This window comes from Salvia splendens, chromosome 2, assembly GCF_004379255.2.
Source record: "Salvia splendens isolate huo1 chromosome 2, SspV2, whole genome shotgun sequence".
In the NCBI taxonomy this organism is placed as follows: Eukaryota; Viridiplantae; Streptophyta; class Magnoliopsida; order Lamiales; family Lamiaceae; genus Salvia; species Salvia splendens.
In genome coordinates, this window is record NC_056033.1 from 12,823,469 (window position 1) to 12,843,760 (window position 20,292).

The 20,292-nt window shown below is 38.4% G+C and overlaps 3 protein-coding genes across 4 annotated transcripts; 2 read left to right on the forward strand and 1 right to left on the reverse strand.

Annotated features, from left to right (window-relative positions):
- The first annotated feature begins 5,762 nt into the window (after positions 1-5,762).
- Positions 5,763-8,261, forward strand: LOC121761892 (histone deacetylase HDT2-like). 2 transcript variants are annotated; one of them, XM_042157597.1, is made up of 8 exons: positions 5,763-5,895; positions 6,506-6,576; positions 6,816-7,032; positions 7,130-7,207; positions 7,291-7,460; positions 7,539-7,683; positions 7,810-7,927; positions 8,024-8,261. In XM_042157597.1, the coding sequence occupies exons 1-8, from the start codon at positions 5,883-5,885 to the stop codon at positions 8,070-8,072; spliced, it is 861 nt and encodes a 286-aa protein (XP_042013531.1). In that variant the 5' UTR covers positions 5,763-5,882; the 3' UTR covers positions 8,073-8,261. The 2 variants fall into 2 exon arrangements, with proteins under 2 accessions (XP_042013531.1, XP_042013539.1); XM_042157605.1 differs by having other exon boundaries at positions 7,816-7,927.
- Positions 8,262-11,134: 2,873 nt separating this feature from the next.
- On the reverse strand, positions 11,135-14,722 carry LOC121764561 (60S acidic ribosomal protein P2A-like). Its single transcript, XM_042160569.1, has 4 exons — positions 14,657-14,722; positions 12,041-12,065; positions 11,292-11,476; positions 11,135-11,161 (listed from the first exon to the last, which is right to left on the reverse strand). Exons 1-4 carry the CDS (start codon positions 14,720-14,722, stop codon positions 11,135-11,137), a joined length of 303 nt encoding a protein of 100 aa, XP_042016503.1.
- Positions 14,723-15,355: 633 nt separating this feature from the next.
- LOC121764550 lies at positions 15,356-17,987 on the forward strand. The gene is made up of 6 exons (XM_042160560.1): positions 15,356-16,444; positions 16,596-16,745; positions 16,836-16,909; positions 16,998-17,116; positions 17,465-17,548; positions 17,677-17,987. Coding segments are annotated over exons 1-6 (435 nt in total). The 5' UTR covers positions 15,356-16,437; the 3' UTR covers positions 17,678-17,987.
- Positions 17,988-20,292: the final 2,305 nt, after the last annotated feature.

Genomic DNA, 20,292 nt, shown 5'->3' on the forward strand with positions numbered 1-20,292 from the left:
TGAGAAAATTGGAGAGAAGGGGATTGCTGAATATCGCCTTAAACGTAGCGCCGCCCGAAGCTGCTGATTTCGATATGGCGGCGGTGCACGGGGTGAATTTGAATGCGGGGATGAAGGGGAGAAAGAGACGTTGGGTTGCGCTTCTCGGAGTTGCGGAGAGTGCGCTGCGCGAGAAAATGGAAGAAGAAATCAGGAAGAGGAAGAGGATTTTGGTGGAGGAGCGGAGTGGCGAGGTGGTGCGATCGACAAGGGGGAGGGCGGTGGCGATGCCGAGGAAGTACAGTGACTCGGTGCTGGGGTCGGCGGAGGCGGAATTGCTTCGTCATAGCAGAAAATCCGCCACCGTGTTTTGCATAAGGGCATCCGCAATGGGCGGACGATGGCACGCCCGATGGCGCGCATCGTCCGCACCCATTGCGGGTGCGCGCCATAGGGCGCGGACGATAGTCGCGCCCTATACTTCGGTCGCGGAGGATAGCGCGGGCGATGACCATCGTCCGCCCCATTGTGGAGGTCGCGGACGATCAACCGTGGACTATGGCACGTGGTTTCGTTTTTTTATAAATACCGTTCATTTGTAACATTTCATTTCACTCGATTTCATTTTCGAAACTTACAATTACATAATTACTACGAAATGGATTCAAGCCCCAATAGTCCTATGTTTAGCGCAGGGACGCATTGGCCGGGTACAGAACCCGGCGATTATCGTTCGTTCGACACCAACACCCATTACGATCCCGATTTCAGTACGGAATCGTATGGGTTGTCTGACATGGAGCCGTCTCCGCAACGCCCAACCGCAGCGGCCGATCCCGACCCCGCCGCGACCGCTTCCGCCCCAGCCAGAAAGAAGCGGAACCGGCAGCGGGCGCAGACGTTGCCGCCTCCCGGTGATTGCGATGAGTACGCCCTCGACCGTACGAACTACAACGAAGACGAAACTCTCACCTTGGCTCGGTGTTGGGTAGATATATCGGAAGATCCGATATTCGCGAACAACCAGCGATAGATCGCGTACTGGGAACGCATCGCGGACCTCTACAATTCGGTCAAGCCGCCGACCGCGTACAAGCGCAAGCGTGAGCAACTTCGCAAGCACTGGGATCAAGTCAAGAAGCAAGTGAACTTGTACGCGGCGGAGTTCGAGAAGTTCACGTGGTCACAGGGGAGCGGCGAGAGCTTGAGCGACGTGCGCGCTAAAGCGCTGTTGTCGTACCGGTCGATGTACGGCGACTTCAAGCACGAGGCCATCTGGGCGCTCTTGAGGGACAAGCAGAAGTTCCAAGGTGGAATTCTGCACACTGGTGCGCCGAAGAGGATGAAGACCACTGAAGCTGGTGATTACACGAGCAGCGGCAGCGGCAACCACCCGGTTGACCTCAACCGGACGTACCTGGATGAAGGGAGTTCCGGCACACCGGTGTCCTTCCGGCGTCCTCCCGGCGTCAAGGCTGCGAAGGCCAAGGGGAAGGCGACCGCGACCTCATCGTCGACCGCTGCAACCCAAGCTCCGGTCCCGGTAGAGCTCCCGACCTAGACGGCCACCGCGTTTGAGTCGTTAGCAACAACGTCGATGGCAAGGACGATGTTGCAGACACACAAGGCCCTCAAGAAGTGTACCGACCCCGACGAAGCCGAATATCTCCGGGCGTTACTCGATGAGCTGCGTCGGAAGTTGGGAATTGGTCCGACTTAGTTTTTTTTTTTATTAGTTCAATGATGTAACTTTTTTTTTTAAAACTTCGCCGTTTGTTATTTAGACCGTTTTTTATTTACTCGTTACTTGTTATTTGAAAACAGTTAAATTAATTAAACAAAACAATAAAATGATGATGTGGCGGGTCATAGGGCGCGCCTTAGGGCACCCCACTGCAGGTGGAGAGGTAGAAGGATAAAACTGCTGACGTGGCGCGCCTTAGGACGCCCCATTGCTAATGCTCTAAACCGGAAGTCAAGGTGATTGTGCCACAGCCACACCATATTTTACTGCGCGGTAATTATAGAATATTCATCGGTGTTAAAAAAGTGTCCTAATCTTGGATTAATTTTGAATTTTCAAAGAATGTTTATTGATTGTTCAATTTCGCTTGATTCCGTCATCAATGGGAATGTTTTTTCGGTGGGTATGATTAATAAGGATTTAATTTGATTATAAATGTTCTACAGAATTCACTCACTCATTTCTTAATTTGGGATGATTATATCGATACATTTAATTATATCTTTTACCGTACAACATGACATGCTCATTTTACTTTAGAAATTAGAATTTAATTATATCTTTTACCGTGCAACATGACATGCTCATTTTACTTTAGAAATTAGAATTTAATTATATCTTTTACCGTGCAACATGACATGCTCATTTTACTTTAGAAATTAGAATAGGTTAAAATTATATCCTACTAGCCATAAGACACGTCCAAAATGATTTAAATGGGTTAAGCGGTTTGGTGAGGGCTGACAGTCCACCTTATTAATATTACTACTAATAACCTTATTCTTGATGCTACTTTCCGGAAAGGATCACCTCATGCATTGTATACTACATTTCATAATACACTATTAAATAATTGACAAGTGGATCTTATTTTATGGAAAGAAAAGTTGTTTCCATTATAACCTTTCCAATTGGGTAAAGAATTTTAAACTACACTAAATATAAAAAATGTATGTATTCAAATCAATTTCAGTTAATTATGCTTAATCTTATTAATAAAAAAAGTAATGTTGGATCACATTTTATAGAAAGAAAAGTTAAATCAAAATATTTTTTCTTGCACTTAATTTCTACACATCTTTTAGTTCCACTAATTCTCCACATATTTTAATAACTAATCTTGTTTCTTTTCAATTCGTCTCAATTAAATTGTGTCGTATTCTTTTATGGATGTCCCTCCATCCCAGCTAAGATAATAACACGTTCCTTTTCCGCACGTATTTTGGAAAAACAATATACTTCCTCGGTCCACAAGAATAAGCACCCTTCCCTTTTTTTCTCTCTAATGAGGTAGGACTCATTCTCCACCAACAATACTTTAATTACTTTTTCTCTCTACATCTCTCTTACTTTACTAATTTTGTATTAAAACTCATGCCGAACTCAAAGTGCATATTCTTTGGGGACAGGGGGAGTAATAAATAGTTAAAGAAAATATAAAGTAAAGTATCTTTCCGTATTATTCCCTCTTACTATATCTTATCTTCACTTTAACTATTTATTTTCCTATTTTCAAAATAAGCGCGTAAAATATAATCCCTCCGTCCCATAAAATATGTGCACTTTCCATTTTCGTCCGTTCCACAAAAATATGTGCATTCTATTTTTGGAAAGTTATACTCTCTTCTTCCCAAGTTATTTGTATCGTATTCCATTTTGGGTTGTCCCAAGTTACTTGAGTCATTTCTCTTTTTGGCTAAAAACAAAACATCTAAGCATACTTACATTATTAAACTCACTAAACACAACTTTCTTAAATCTCGTGATGAAAAGAAACGCCTCAAGTAACATGGAACGAAGGGAGTATCAATTTAATAATGTAAGTCTCACTATCCACTACCACTACTTTAACTACCATTCTCCTCCCCTTTATTACTTTACCATACCATTCTTCTCATCTCTCTTACTTCACCAATTTTATCTTAATTCTCGTGTCATATCCATTACACATATTTTTATGGGATGGGAGAGTATATTATCTTAGCTGGGAGTCTGGGATAGAAAAGAAAATAAACTAACAATTCATAATCTATTTATTGGGATTATGATGTATTCCATTCGTCCTTAACAAATACTTCATTCGTCTCATAAATTTTGTCACACTTTGATCGGATGCGAGTTTTAAGAAATATAATGGAAGTTAGTTGAAAGGGTTAGTGGAGAGTGAGTCTACTTTTATATAGTAGTTTCATAATGAAATGTGAGTGGAAACGAGATAGTGGAATATGACGTCCACTACCAAGGTGAAGTGACAAATTTTTTAGGACGAGCGAAAATAGAAAAAAAAATGTGACAAAATTTAATGGACAGTGGGAGTAGTTAAACTTATAAATGACATAAGTTTTAATGTATATTTAATTCATATTTGGTAAAGTAAGAGGGAGATGAAAAAAGTAGGAGAGAGAGGGAAAGTAGTGGAAGGAGTGTTAGTGGATTGTGTGGTCTATATTCTAAATGATGTGTATGATTATTATTTGTTGAAAACTTTTTATATTTAGATTTGGTCTAATTTTAAAGAATGGTCCAAAATGGTAAAACTAGTCTATTTTTTTTAGGACGGAGAAAAAACATTTGTTTGATATTCATTAATTTTTTAGAGTAAAAGTCAATTTTGGTCATAGACATACATACGACCAAAATAAGAATCTAGTCCAAAACATTCACTTTTTGGAAAACGGGTCCATAACAAATGAAAATGTCACCGAAGTAGTCATTTTTTGCGGTTCCGTAAAAAAACTAACGGTCAATGCTAATTGCACAGTGGCATGACCGTTAATTTTTTGACGGAATCGTAAAAAAAGGACCACTCCAACTAAAAATTCATTTATTATGGATTTATTTGTTAAAAATGAATATTTTGGAACAAATTTGTAATTTGAAAATATATTTAGGACCAAAATTAACTTTTATTCATTTTTTTTATATTTAAAATCAACTCATCGAGAATATAGACCAAATGGTTTTGCAAAATCATCAACCAAAATATTTCTATAATATCACACGTTCATTGAGTGAAGATTAATTATCACCTCAAATATTATTTGTATTTCGAAAAAAATATTAGTGTTAAAATTTGAAATAGTGTGATATACATATAATCCTTATCGCTTGTTTCATGAATAACAAAGAACCAGCTAAGAATATGGTGAAATACTTGATATAGGTGGATGAATGACTCCACAAACGGGAGAAGGAACTGTCTAATAAGTCGTAGATGAAATGATTGACACCTTAAATTAGTGTGGAAGTTCGTATGATAAGTCGGATGAAAGCCTTAATGAATTGAAAGTTTAAGAGAGAACTCGAGAATGATGAAACTCTTAATAATAGTATTAATCTTCAAAGGTAATTTTTTAGTCTAACAATGATGCCTTAATGTATGCAAAAACAACTTAAACATAATGAAAAATAAATCTAAAGAAATAAAAAAGAGAAGTTTAATTATTAGAAGAAAAGAATATCAAATTCAATTAATATTAGTCTAACAACTTTCTATTTGGTTATTCTAATTAATTCAGGAAACTCTAATTTATAAAATAAATATAAATTAAAGCTAATTAATTATAACCATATATGCATCATGGTGAATTGTATATGTCACATATAACACATGGTTAATTAAATAAAACAAGTTATAATGGCCGTGATAATGGTGAGATTAAATAAAACAAGTTATAAATGAAGGAGATCATTCAAAAAAAGGAGAAAAAAGAGAGAAAGAAATCTTCATTTTAATAATAATCGATCTTGATAATTTATGAGTTTACACATGAATATATACTCGATGAGTTATTGACAAAATGTGAGCAATCAAATATTAATCATATTTTACAATATTAATATCACAATAATAGTATAATTAAGTTTAAATTATATTTTGTTAAATAATGTTGTGTTCTTAAGTTCGCATCTAACGGTATTTTACAAAGCGATATTCAAATTTTAGTGGGCCTGTCATGAAAAGCCCAACATTCAACAAGTCAAGAATTAATAAAAAAAGGAAAAAAAAATACAGCTACACATACATTCCATTCACAATTCACAACCCTAACATCCCTTTGCCGCCTATAAAACCCTCCCTAAACCCTCTCTTCTTCCTCACCGCTTTCATATCTTCAATTTCCCAATACTTACGTTCTTCAAATTTTAATAAATAACAATGGAGTTTTGGGGTAAGTTTCGCTTGCTGTATCCAATCTTCTCCATAATTGTACTTTCGATGGATTCGTCAGCTTTCTTTCATGTTTGTATTTATGTTTAATTTAGTTTGAAATTATGTTATTACTTGATTACTTGATTTGTTTCTGTTATGCTGTTATTCTGTTTGTATTTGTATTTGTGTTTATTTGTGTTTGTGTTTGTGTTATTGACTTTTTTCTGTGTAAAGCTTAATTTTTGTGGTTTACTTCTATCACGGACATGTTTGTATTAATGTTTCATTTAATTTGAAATCATGTTAATTTTTCAAGGAATCCCAAATTTTGGGCACTTCTATATTCATGGTATATAGCTGATTGTGTTTGTTTTGTTTTATTTTTTCTGTGTAAAGTTAGATTTTTTGGGTTCAGTTCTGTCATGTTATTAAGTTTGTTTTTCTTAAGAGTTATTTTAAGATGTTGTGTTAAGGGCTATGTTTGGGAATATATTAATGACCGTTGTTAGCAATAGTATATTGCATTAACTATAGTAAAAATGTTTTCTTTTGAAAATATTTGGACACGATTTAGTTCGATTTAATTTTTTTAATTGTGTTCTAAATTTGACTATGATTATGTTGTTTAGGAGTTGAAGTTAAAGCTGGAGAGAAACTCAAGGTCGAACCTGAGTTGGGAAAGTTGATTCATATCTCACAAGTAAGACAATTAGTATATGTATATACCATTTTATTGTATATTTATTATTTTATCTTCATTTATAGGCTGCAATGTGTTATGTAAGAAAATTAGTAATTGTAGGCCTCAATGAGAGAGCTAAGAAATTAGTTGTAATTGCTTTATGTATGCATTTATAGTTCCAGACTTACCCTTTATTGTATATTTATCATTTTAATGTTTATTTATTGTATATTTATCATTTTAATGTTCTTATATAGGCTGCAATGGGTGAGGTAAAAGATGTTAAATCTGCCAAAAATGTTCATCTACGCATGAAAATTGACGATAAGGATTTCATCATTGGATCCCTTGCTGCTGAGAATCGACCTCAAGTGATGTTTGATCTGGTCTTTGAGAAGGAATTTGAACTTTCCCATGACTTGAAGAATGGCAGTGTCTACTTTATTGGTTACATTGCTGATGATCCTGTATCAGGTGGAGCATGATATTAGTTTTAATAATTAAGTGTCTGTTAAAATATGTCAAGTTTGTGTCTACAAATGTTGTAACTGTTGGTTCTTTGATTTTGTAGAAGGTGAAGACTATTCTGAATTTGACGATGAATCTGATGATGAGGAATTGCCGATTGAAGTTCCTGCTCAGGAGAATGGTATTGTATCTTTTTGAAAGACCTCAGTAGCTTCTTATGAATCTATTTCATTTCAACTCAATAATTGGTTTTTCTTCATATAGGTGCCGCAAAGGCTAAAGCTGTGGATGCAAAACCCCCTGGAAAAGCTAAGAAAGAGGAGAAGAAAGAGGAGAAGGTAGAATTGAAAGTGGAGGAAGAGAAAGCTAGTGATGATGATGATGAAGATGATAGTGATGCTGACATGGCTCTTGATGATAGTGACCTCTCTGGCGTATGCACCTATCCTCTTACTATTATGTGTTTGTGTTAATGCTTGATTTGCTCATGTATTTTGGTTTCTGACATTCAGGATTCTGATGATGAAGAAGACGATGAAGACTCAAGTGAGGAGGATTCGCCACCAAAGGCAAACCAGTCCAACAAGAAGAGACCTGCACCTGCTGATAAAGCTCCTGCTGCCAAGAAAGTTAAAGCTGCCACTCCTGATAAGCCAGGTTTGTTTTAAACTTATTTACATCATTTCTTTTTGTGCATTTGCTTGGTGAGTGTTGTATCAAAGTTCCTTGATTGTCATGTATATCTGAGGGAATCTGAAAACATACGTTTGTTGATTATGAAAGTTGTAGGCAAAAAGGGCCAGAATGCTACTCCTATCCCTGCAAAATCTGCCGGAAAAACCCCTAACAAACAGAGCCCAAAATCCGGAGGCCAAGCTAATGGCAACAAATCATTCAACAAGTACGTTTACTGATGAAAACACTCTGTATTTCTTATTTGAGCTAATGATTCTTTGTTGTTGCTGAGTACTAATGTTGGTTTCTCAATATGTTGCAGAAACTTCTCTTCTGCGAAGAAAGGGAAGGGCAAGTTCGGAGGCAAATGAAGCAGTCAATGAATTTTGAACAATTATTTTGCTATTTTATTATATGAGGAATGGCTGGATGCCTGCTAGATCGTGATTTGATCTAATTTTTGGGAAATTTTCTTTTTTATTTATTTTTGTAATGGATCCTCCTAAATTTTATTCGTCCATGTTATGGATTATTATATTATATGGAGTTATATCTCATCATATCATTAGTGTTTTTTTTAAATTTCTTATATAGTTGTCAAACTTCGAGTACTTAAACAGAACTTCGCCTACAAAATTATAGGTTTGAATCGGTAACAAATATTCCTATAAATTTTAGTTTATTTCAAATTATTACGGAACATGGGTTTCTTTTAAGGATTTGAGACAAAAATAGTTTTGAAATCAGTATTTTGTCTTGTGATTTAACGTAAAATCCGTGTGTTATAAACTTTTATCCTCGTTCAATTGAATTTAACAATCTGTTTTCTATTACTCTCCCGTTTCATGTTAATAGAGTCATTTTTCTATTTTGGGAAGTTTCAAGTTAATTGAGTCATTTATATTTTCAACAAAAAGTAATTCTCACTTTTACTTTATTCTCTATATATCTCTCTTACTCGATTCTCTCTTACTTTTTCCACTATCCATATAACACACTATTCTTAAACTTCATGCCAAAAAAAAATGCCTCTATTAATAAGGCACGGAGGGAGTATGATTTTGTTCACGTAAAGTAATTCATTTTGGTTTTCTCATTGGCTTAATTATTTGACTCTATTTTCCCCAATCTCTTCTATTTTTGATTAGTTATGTAATGTATAGGGTGTATATTAAACTTTATAAATGAGATTGTTTTTGTGAAGAGAGAGTATCCATCTCACGAAATAATTACTACTAGTTCGTGTTTATCGCTTCAAGAATATTAGAACACGAAATTGGTATCTCAATTAATTTAGGTAGTAGTAGCAGTAGTTCGATTTTAACGCCTTTAAAGAACATTTGTACACGAAATTGGATTGCCATTTTTCTTGAACTACTTTTTCTTTCGGATCTATCTCTTTTCAGTCCTTTATCCATTATCTGTATTGAAATGTGTCAATATATTACTATGTATTTGTCATTAGTTCAATATATCATTATATTTTAGGGAACCTATCACCTTTTCTTATACACATGCTCACATTTTCTTATTTTCACGTGTGTTCATCGGCGGATCCAGGTGGGTCGCGCGGGGTCGGCCGACCCCACCGGCGGTCCACCGAACACTGCCGGAAAACATCATCTTCGACCTTTGACCTGGTGCAGTTCCGTCTCCGACCCCACGGCCAGCTTCAACTCTACCCGAAGCCTTCCGCCTTTTCCAAAAACTAAGAGGAGAAAGGAACAATACTAATAAGAATAGAGTAGAGATAGATAAGGGGAGGGGTTGCAGAAGAAGCTGATGTATTCTCAACGAAGAAGATGAACAGAGAGGTAAATATTGATTTTGGGGCTGAGGAGTGGTTAATACTCCTATTGATTGTTGGGTTAGAAAATCTATAAGTAAAAAATCTAATTGATTGTCTCTGGTCACTCGCCGTTAATACTGCTTTTTCATTTAATTCGCCTGCCAATAATTTTCTAAGCAATGTAGTATTAACTTTTTTTCTCCTTAATTTTCCAACAAATTTACATAAATTCCTTATTTATTTAAGTTTATTAGTTAAAAAAATCAGTCAATACTGTCCTTTTTAAATAATTTTATCTTTATTACAAGAGTTACAACTTTCTTTATAAATAAAAATTCTATATTTCTATCCAATTATTATTTTGATTAAATAGAAAGTTATAGTAGGAGACTAAGATTAAGATTTTTGAGGGGCATAGGCTTTGCACAAAAAAATTGGTGCGTTATTGATATTCTTTTAATCATGTTTTATTATTTTTTTACTTTTATTTGTTTATTTGACCTAATTTTTATGAATATAATAATTATATACTTATGTTTTTTTATTATTGATTTTAATTACCATCCATATTAAATTAATGGATAAATTTATTTTAAAAATATCTTGAGTTTGTATCTGTTCTCATGAGTTTTATCTGTTCTTCTGGTGCTAATGTTGAACACAATCAATGACTGGAAGATATGTTTGCAATTATTTCCAATTATAAAATTTCGGTCAGCTTCAAAATATGAATATTCGTAAAAGTTAAAAATATGAACTCGTAAAAGTCAATTATCGTGATAAAACAAAGATAATTTTATTTGTAATGTATTTTTATAATATATATAATATTATTATATTAATTATCTCGTCCGACTCCACGATTTTTAAATCCTGGATCCGCCCATGCGTGTGTTTACTCGAATACTCACCACTCGTGTTTATAAATACTTGCTCAACATCTACATAAGGCTATAGGAAATAGAACATGATGACAGACCATCCTTCTTTGTGCAACTTCTATCCTTCTATTATGACCCTTCACCAAGTTGGCCATGATCAAGCGTTTAAAGTTTGTTAGCCCTTTATATTTGAATAAAATTTTCTAATTTTGGAGTTAATTTGAGATTTGAAATTCCCAATTGGAAGTAAGGATCAAGTGATGAGGAAAAGACGCTTAGGAGTGAAAAGTGTGTTTTTGGTGTAGGAGAAAAATTAGTGAAGAAAAATGAACAGAAAAAATTTCTGTAATAAAAATTGGAGAAAAATTAGACAGATTCTAAGTGTTCTGTACAAAACATATTAGTTGATGATGCACGACTATGAAAAAGTTATACATATTGAAGGTTTTGTGCTATTTAGCCAAATTAACTCTATCTTTACTAAATAACCCACTTTATAAGTTAAGAAAACTAAGGTAAATAAAAATATTCCAAAGAACATATCCAACTCCACAATTGCAAATGCAAATCTGATACAAATGGGAAGCCAAAAACAATAAAATAAAATTAATTTCCTTCCTAAAAACCATCAAAATGGGAAGAACATGGAAACATAAATAACAAAACCATGAAAGAGGTATAGATCTTCAACCCAAGAACACTATTCGGATACAAAATTCCAGTGCCAAAAACATATCAGAAAAATTCTCTGCATCTGCAAATTCTAGTCAAAGAGCCCAAAGCCCATGTCCTGAAACAGAAAATGAAAAAAAAGCACAAAAATTCAGGTCAGACAAACAATATTGTGATCACATTTCTTCTAGAATAAGATGAGAAGAAACATATTTGGACTTGTAATGCATCCATATTACTATACTTACATCGTCAGACTCTTCTTTCTCTTCTACTTTTTCTTCTTTCTTCGCCTCGGCAGCAGCAGGTGCAGCACCACCTGCAGGCACTGAAGCCAATTTTTCCCTCCCGTCAGCAATCAACTCAGTGATATCTTTTCCGGCAACTTGAGACAGCAACAGCTCAATTCTTTCCTCATTACAATCAGCCCCAACTGGAAAAATAAACAAATGAAGTGACTCGAATACTGAAATGGATCATTAGCACGTCACAGTATTACATGTTGCTTATATTTCTTCTAACAAATTTCAAGAACTTCATCTACTGGTTATCAGTTACCACTAAACAGTTTATAATGTGTTGTAACTCATCATAAGTATATCAACTACGGAATCCATTAGTCTTACATTCTATTTCTAAGTAATACAGAGATAAAACAAACAACACAAAAAAAAAAATTCCACACCTAACCAAGATATAAACCCCTGAATAAGAACACTGACAAACATTATTGATAAACAAAAAAGCAAGCATGTAATTCTTTTCAATAGCTCTAACCTTGAGAAATGATAAAACCTGAATATAATAATAATGCAAAATTGTAATGAGCACAACACAATCACTACTTAACTGCAGTCAATCAAAACAAAGTAGAACACAACAGACTATATGCTCGTAAAAAAGTAATAGTATATCAAAAATTGATGATGAACAAATAATACGACAATTAGATCGCAAATAAAACAATTATATGATTGGAAGAAGCGAAGCAACGAACCAGAGCTCAAAATGCCCTTCACATCCTGATATGATCCTCTATATCTTAGGAAATCACAATTATTTAGTTATCTTTTATTCCCCAAATCTTTTCCATATCTTTGTTTTCTTATTCAATAAGTTAGGTTAGTAGTATTCTAGTATTATAAATAGAGAGCTTGTTATCATTTTATGCAATGAATGAATGAAATATTATTTTGCCCACAAGATTGTGAAATATTCTCGTAACCCTAGTTTACTCGCTGCCCGACGGAGGAGTTCCGCGCACAGCAAGACACTAGAACCACTGCCGATCTCCTCTCGAGACGCCGGAACAATCCCTTGATCGCTGAGCAGACTGCCGCCGATCTCCGTTAAGGAATTAAGTCCTTAACAACTGGTGCTTTCATTGAGAGCTGACCCTCCCACCATCTCGAATCAAAGCTTCACTGCTGCCCGACGGAAAACATTCCGCGCACAGCACCTGCTTTGGTTGCCGAGTCCAGCCTGTCCGCCGAGCTCTAGCCGCCGGACAATCCTACTTCTGCAAAGCCCGACGGGAAGGATTCCAGCGTGCCGCGTTGAAGTCAGACCATTATCCATAACCCATACCTCACCACCCAAAAGAAAAGAGTGACCCTCTTCGTCCAATTCATCCAAAAAAAGGAAGAAAACCACCAAACAGAAGCTTCCCCCTTCCTTCGTAGAAAACATCCTATCTTCAGTCCGTCAACATGTCATACGACTATGCCGGCTATCACCGTTATCAACGCTTGTCCTATGATCAGCCACCACCCATGTACATGCGTGAACCCTACGGTCCGCCGCAACCTCACCGAATGGGGTCTGTCCAGACGCGCCGCCCCACTTGTTAGGATCCGCCCCAACAACGAACCGATAACTGTTATCCACCACCGTATCGTGATCCAGGTATGGTCCCGGATTCATACGTCGAGCCGCGAAACTCCTACGCCCGATATCGCCCATGGCAGCCTCAATATCACCCTCGTCCAGCCACCAAAGCGGAGGACCCGATTAACGCAAAGGTAGACCGCTTATTGGAAGCATTTGACAAGATAGAAACGTGGTTCGATGCAACAAATCGCCGGTTTAGCAAATTCCGAACGTTACCGCAGCCCGAGCCCGATCTTGATCAGCCCCATGTTTCTGCACCACTCCGAAAGATGGCATATCCTCCATCAAGAAATAATGAGGCTTCTTTTGGGCCTTCGCGTTTAGTCCCCAATGAATCAACGACTCCACCATGCCACCGCACCAAATCCGATCAAACCCCAGTGCGTCAGCCTTCGTGTTGGGAACCCCCTCTAATGGCCACCCCTGCTGTAGACCAGATCCACCAACCCTACCAACCGCCACTGCCGCTGCCGCGATCAAATCACCCGCAGCAGTCGAGTCCAGCACAGCCCTTGGAGCTGCCGCCCTACTCCACTCCAGGCCCTCTCCAGCCCTTGCAACCGCTACCGGAGATAGCTCCATTGTTGGCCTCTAATCGTCTTCCGCAAGCTGCTGTCCCGAGCTCGAGGCCAAAGGAGTGGCAAATGAATATGCAAAAGGCTGGTGAATATGGTTTGATAAATAAAGTTGTGCCTTGTTCTCATGATGTTGTGGGAGAAAAGAACATTATTGAAGATAAATGGAAAGAGAATGGAATGGGACCGAAGGGTTTAGTTGAGAGTAAAGACGATGAAGATAGTGACATACTTAAGATGATCGAAATGATCACCGTGCGCGCATTCGATCCCGGTATATGTGTCAGTCTCAGCAATCAAAAAGGAGAATTTCTTGCTCTGCAGATAGCAAAACCGGATCTACGTGATAGCAAGAAGGAGCTTCCGCATGAAGAAGTAATCAAGTGCTTGTTTGCCACGGGGACCTTTCGCATAGAGCTACCCATGCCGGCAAACCATGTTGTCTTCAATACTGCTCTGGAATTTAGTGAGGATTTGAATGTCACTGTTATTACAAGCATGAATCCTCGATTACCATCGCTCGATGCCGATGCAAGGTTGATTCCTCCACGAAATAACAAGCCCTGTTTGATCATTCAGGGACGTGTGGCAGAGCTTTCCATTTTAGCATTGAATTTGGATGACCACATCAGTTTGCCTTCGTTGATTTTTTGTAGAGGTGATGAAGGGACATGCTAAGCTGCTCGGTGTGTGTTTGATCCCGGAGGCGACGCCTCGCCAACGCTTTTGCTGTCAACTCTCGTCGTTGCTTCGTGGTTTCCACCTTGAGGACAAGGCGGATTTTAACCATGGGGGAGTTGATACGATCCTCTATATCTTAGGAAATCACAATTATTTAGTTATCTTTTATTTCCCAAATCTTTTCCATATCTTTGTTTTCTTATTCAATAAGTTAGGTTAGTAGTATTTTAGTATTATAAATAGGAGAGCTTGTTATCATTTTATGCAATCAATGAATGAAATATTATTTTGCCCACAAGATTGTGAAATATTCTCGTAACCCTAGTTTACTCACTGTCCGACGGAGGAGTTCCGCGCACAGCAAGACACTAGAACCACCGCCGATCTCCTCTCGAGACGCCGGAACAATCCCTTGATCGCCGAGCAGACTGCCGCCGATCTCCGTTAAGGAATTAAGTCCTTAACACATCCTCAGCTGAAGGAGATGCGTTGCCACCAAGGACGGCCAACAGGTAAGCTGCGACAACCTTCATTTCTATTCAAAAAACAAAAACACACAAGAATTAGATATCAAATCTCCTCGAGAAACATAGACACCACAACGAAGAACAATGTATAATAGAAAGAGAAGACGCATCCATATTCACCTGACAAATTAGTCACAGACAAATGCTAAAAATCAAAGCTTCTGCTGCCGCTACGTTTTCGGTTTACACAGAGGGGAAATCTATTTAGGGTTTGGGCGATTTCGGCCCAGTATTGATATTGGGCATTTTTTTCTTTGGGCCGAACCACCAAGTTGGAATAATTGTTTACAAATTTTACAAACATTTCCCTTTCGATTTATTAAAATTTAAAATTCAAATTCTCAGAATATTTCGCAAATTGTTCCCGTCCGAGAAATTTCAGAATAAGGGGTTAAATTCGCTAACCTTTCGTAATTAGGGATCCAATTCGCTGACCTTTTGTAATTTGGAATCGAAGCATGCGTATTCTTCAGAATAAGGGATTTGTGATATTTTATCTTATTTATGTTCTTTTTTAATATTATTTCCCTCTGACCATTTATCAATTGTCTAAATTGCCCCTTTAAATTTTTACATAAATTCTACTTCAAAATTTTGAAGATCCAATGTTCAAATTTCAAATTCCTCTGCAAATTACGAAAGGGCAAGTACAAAGTTAAAACAAAGGGCGAAATTTATTGTCTTCTTCAACTCCTGTCTTCATCACTGGATTCTATATTATTATAATCCAAACTCCCTATTAATAATCCAAACATCCCAATTTCCCATTTTCCCCTTTTCTAAATTCTTCTGATCGACTAACCAGCGTCAATTGAAATGTTTCCAAAAAGAATCTCTCGTTTGAATCAATTGCGGTTGAATTTTTTAATGAATTTTTCAAATAGTCCAATATCAGAAGTCCTATGATTCCATCAATCAGCGATTTCTGCATCAATTTCTATGGAATCACAGAATTTTCGTGATCGAAATTCTGTTATGTGCAGATCGAAAATGGCGATTAGAGCTTCAGACCCGGCCCGAAGCCCAAAATTAGGCTCCAAAACGCCGAGAAGAGGTACATCCAGATCGGAGGCGGAAAATCCATTCCATTCCGCGGCGGCTACTCATCGTCTTCCTCGGCCACTGCCGCCGGCGCTAGCTCCTCCTCCTCCGCCTCCTACCTCCTCGATAGCTCAGTCGCCACCGCCTCCCTATCTAGCCACACCTCTCTCTCCAGCCTCCGATTTTCGAATCAGAATATAAACTTGCCAATAAAGGCGGACAGCATGTAGTAGATGCCATACCTCCCACTAGAGATCTTGCAATTTCTCCCTCAGCATCAATTTGCAGAGAATTTGAAATTGAACGGATCTTCAAAATTCTGTAATAGAATTTAAGTAAAAATTTGAAGGGATAATTTAGGTCATTGATAAAAGTTTAGAGAGAAATAATATTAAAAAAGAACATAAATAAGATAAAATATCACAAATCCCTTATTCTGAACAATACGTATGCCTCGATCCCAAATTATGAAAGATCAGTTAATTGAATCCCTAATTACGAAAGGTCAGCGAATTTAACCCCTTATTCCGAAATTTCTCTCAGTGAGCGGAGGTGATTTTACGTCGCGCGCTATAATTTATATTTTTGATTCGCTTTGTTTGTTTGTATTTATCCAATTGAGTTGCTTGTTATCAGAGGCATTTCATCGAGCAGCTCGTGTACTGTAACGAGCTCCCACCATGGATGGTAAGTTATCACTTTCACTCTCCTTTTGATTGATTTCTTCGGCTTGAATGAAGTTAATAACTAGTTTAAGATTTTGAGAAGGTGGAGAATGTTGAGAAAATATTGTTGACTGGACTGGTTTGATTGTTGCATTTTGTGTATGTTTCTGCAGTTGATTCGAAGCCTGGCATGGAGGAAACTATACTGGTGGGTGATGATCTGATGATGGGGCCACCTTCACCGGTAATTCCTTCGGAGATAGCATCACATGTGCTCGAGGGAGTTGATCTCTGTGATGGGATTTTGCGGAATTTGTTTCTTTGTAACGTCTTCGTTCCATTTTTAGACTTGTCATAGATTAGTGAGTATAGATGATATTGAATTTTCCATTTTGATTGGTTGTGTGTCGTAGGTCTGCAAATTAATGATATTGAGCCCTTCTGTCAAGATGAGATTGCAATATACAAGCAATGTGCTGAGAGGAGGGTGGGTTTTAGAGATAAACGGTTGTGCTTGATTTTTGTCCTATAGAGTTTCTTGAGCTTTTTTTATGAGAGAAACTCCACTTTTGTAGGATAAAGAGCTTAGACAGAGGCTGCAAGATAGTGAGCGGAAACTAGGGATGTTTATGCCTTTGAATCTGGCAAACGAAAGGTCTACTCAGTTGGAAGCAGAAGCAACTCAACTGGAGAGGTATGGCAATTGGCAGTGAAATACTGCTACTTGCATTTGTTTTCTTGTCTCTGTGATCAGATTAGATTTTGAAAATATTGGAATTGTTTTGGAATACATTCTGACCAGCTTAAATGCATTCTTCCCCTATATGTGTTCTTTATTGTGAGCTAAGAGTAACATTATAGTTGCACTGGCTCGCCTTTGCAGATCCTCTTGATCTAGCACTAATTAGTCTTTCAATCACTAGTATATTCACGTTTAAGCTTTGCTACTTTTTAGTATTTCCAAAGACCATGATAGAATTGTTGTTTGTATTTTGCTGGGGTGAATTTCATTGATTCGTACATTCTTCCTTTGTATTCCTAGACGCCTAATTTTGGCAAGTGGAGTCGAAGGCATGGAAGGGTTTAGACAAAGATGGAGTCTCCATGGCCGCCTTACTGATACCTAGTACGGCCTCCTGATCCTGAACCTTCTCGAGTCCACGATGGTGGCATTGATATGTGTTATGTAAATGAAGGACTCTGCACAAGTTTAACTGCCATTGCATAACATTTTTTATGTATGTTGTCGTGTAGGAAGCGGCTGGAAGCCCTGAAGCTAGGGATAGAGAGTAGAAAGGAAGATGAAACCGTTGGAGAATCGAGCACAAAGAAGAAATGGTTCTTTTGGTGAAGATGGCCTCCATATTGCCAACCTAAGTGATGGAGGAATTCATTACCAGCTCAAACCAAGTTTTCTTTCATCCATTTTGTTGTATAATATAGGAAGTGAGAGTATTCTCAGCATAGCATAGCTTTCCAGTTAGCAATGCTTCCATGAAGAAAAAATCATTTTAGAAGAATACAAATAAAAGTAAATTGTGATCTTCCTATTATGGCATCTCCTAATACTATTCTTGTGTTTTCAAAGTTGAGTTCATTTTGTCAAGAAGTAAGAGGAAAGAATGTATATCGGCTAAGCAAATTGTTGAAATATCAAAGTCAGATTTTACACTCATTGATGTCAAAACATATCAAGGAAGATCTCTATCAAAGGAAAAGATTAGGGAATAAGTGATTGATTCAATCACATAATAGACGAAAATAGATTGATTACAACATTATGGAATTTACCATAGTTACGGGAAATTCACTCCTATAAGTTGAGGGCTGTAATACATCGTAAATCAACAAAAATACAAACACATATTCCCTACACTTTACTATTCGATTCTTACTCCTTTCACCAATATGATCCACCCCTTTCTCGATTACCATCTTCAAGATGGTATCAGAGCAGGTTGAATCGGGATTGAGACTCAGAACGATTTCATCATAGTCTCGTATACCTTTCCCGGCCTTTCGAATCCTGCAAAAGAAACCAACCAACAAGATGTCAGAATTTGAACCCAAAATACCCCAAAATACAAACCAACCCGTCATTCTTTCTGCAGAGCAATTCGCAGAACTCATGAGACTCAGTATGTCTCAAAACTTCCAAAAACCACAAACCAGAACCGATCACCAACCGGAGTCGTTGGGTGAGGTTCACGTTCAAACCAAGCTCAACGGGGAGAACTATCCCCTGTGGGCAAAACTGATAAAGAAGGCCATCGGAGGGAAAGGCCTGATATCTCACATCTCTGGAGTGTCAGAGCCTCCCTCTCCGACGGACCCAGAATACGCACGATGGATCCAGCGAGACCACTGCTGTTTCAATTGGATCATCAACCACATCGAAGCCAGCCTAGTGAACGAAGTGTCACAATACGAGACGACTCAAGATAAGTGGGAGAACTTGGCCGTCACGTATGGAAGCGGTACCGATCCATTCCAAATCTCATACCTGCACAGGCAAACATATGGGATGAGACAAGGAAACATGTCACTGGAAAGCTTATGGCAACGGTTCCAGGACTTATGGATCTCGATCGACAGCCGAGATCCAAATCCAATGGACTCACCGTCCTCCATAGAGAAATACAACCAGATCGTTCAACGACACCGATTATATCAATTCATATGGGTGCTCGACGACAGATATGACAAAATCAAGCGAGAGATCCTAAATATGGATCCACTCCCAACGGCCAGGAAAGCCTATAGGATGGTCAGACGGGAAGCTGTCAACGAGAAGCTAATGAACTCAGAAGCCAAGGATTCCGGAATAGGAGTTGGGCTAGCAACCCTCGACCGAAGCCGAATTCCTCCAACCCAGAACCAGCCGCCACCAACAAAACCCTATCGACGGGATGAGGACAAAAGTAGGCTCGTGTGCACCCACTGTGGGGGAAAGAAGCACTCAAAAGAAACGTGCTTTCACCTCCACGGGTTCCCGGAATGGTGGGAAGACATGAAGAAGACTCGCCAACAAAGAAATCGGAATAACGGTGGAGGAGGCGGAAAAGCGGCGGCAGCCGTGACAATCGGCGACCGGGCCACCTACGCCGACGTATCGACGGGCGGCATCGGTCCAACTGCGGCCAATGGAAGCGGAAACAAAGATCAATCGGTGACAGAGGAGAGAGCAATGGCATCGGCAACGGTTGCAAGAGTATGGTCAGAAGGTAAAGAAACCGGGGGGACCTCACCGGTGACAGGGAGATGGCGGCGGTTGGGATCCCCACTGGAGGGAACGCGGAGGCTAGGGTTTCAGCGTCGGAGGCGAGGGTTCACATAGAGAATGGGGATCTTGCCCTAAAAACCTCAAGTCACCCGAAATCACGACCTAACCCCCAAGCCCAAACTATCTCTCAAATTACACCCCCACACTTCTCCAAATACTAGTCTGACCCTCGAACCCAAAATACCTCCCAGTTCCTACCCCAGAAATCCCAAAATTCCCCAAACAAACACAGAAAATTAAAACCATCCGATATTTGCCCCCTCAAGTATAAAAAATCTCAGTTTGAACCCCACACAAGAAAAATCTTACAGATTACACCCCAAAATTCTGAGGAATTCGAAAATCTGCCCTCTATACCATGTAAAAACTCATTTGATGCCTTAGCTTGTTCCTCTATGTCCCAAACAGGCCCTAAAAATATCCATTGGATTTTTTATTGCGGAGCAACAGACACAATGTCTTTCGATGCGTCTGATTTTCTGACCATCTCCAAATCTGCTAAGTCCTACGTCCAAACAGCCAGTGGGGATCTAGCCCGGGTCCAAGGGGCCGGCACAATCAATATCTCGCCTACTCTACGCCTTTCT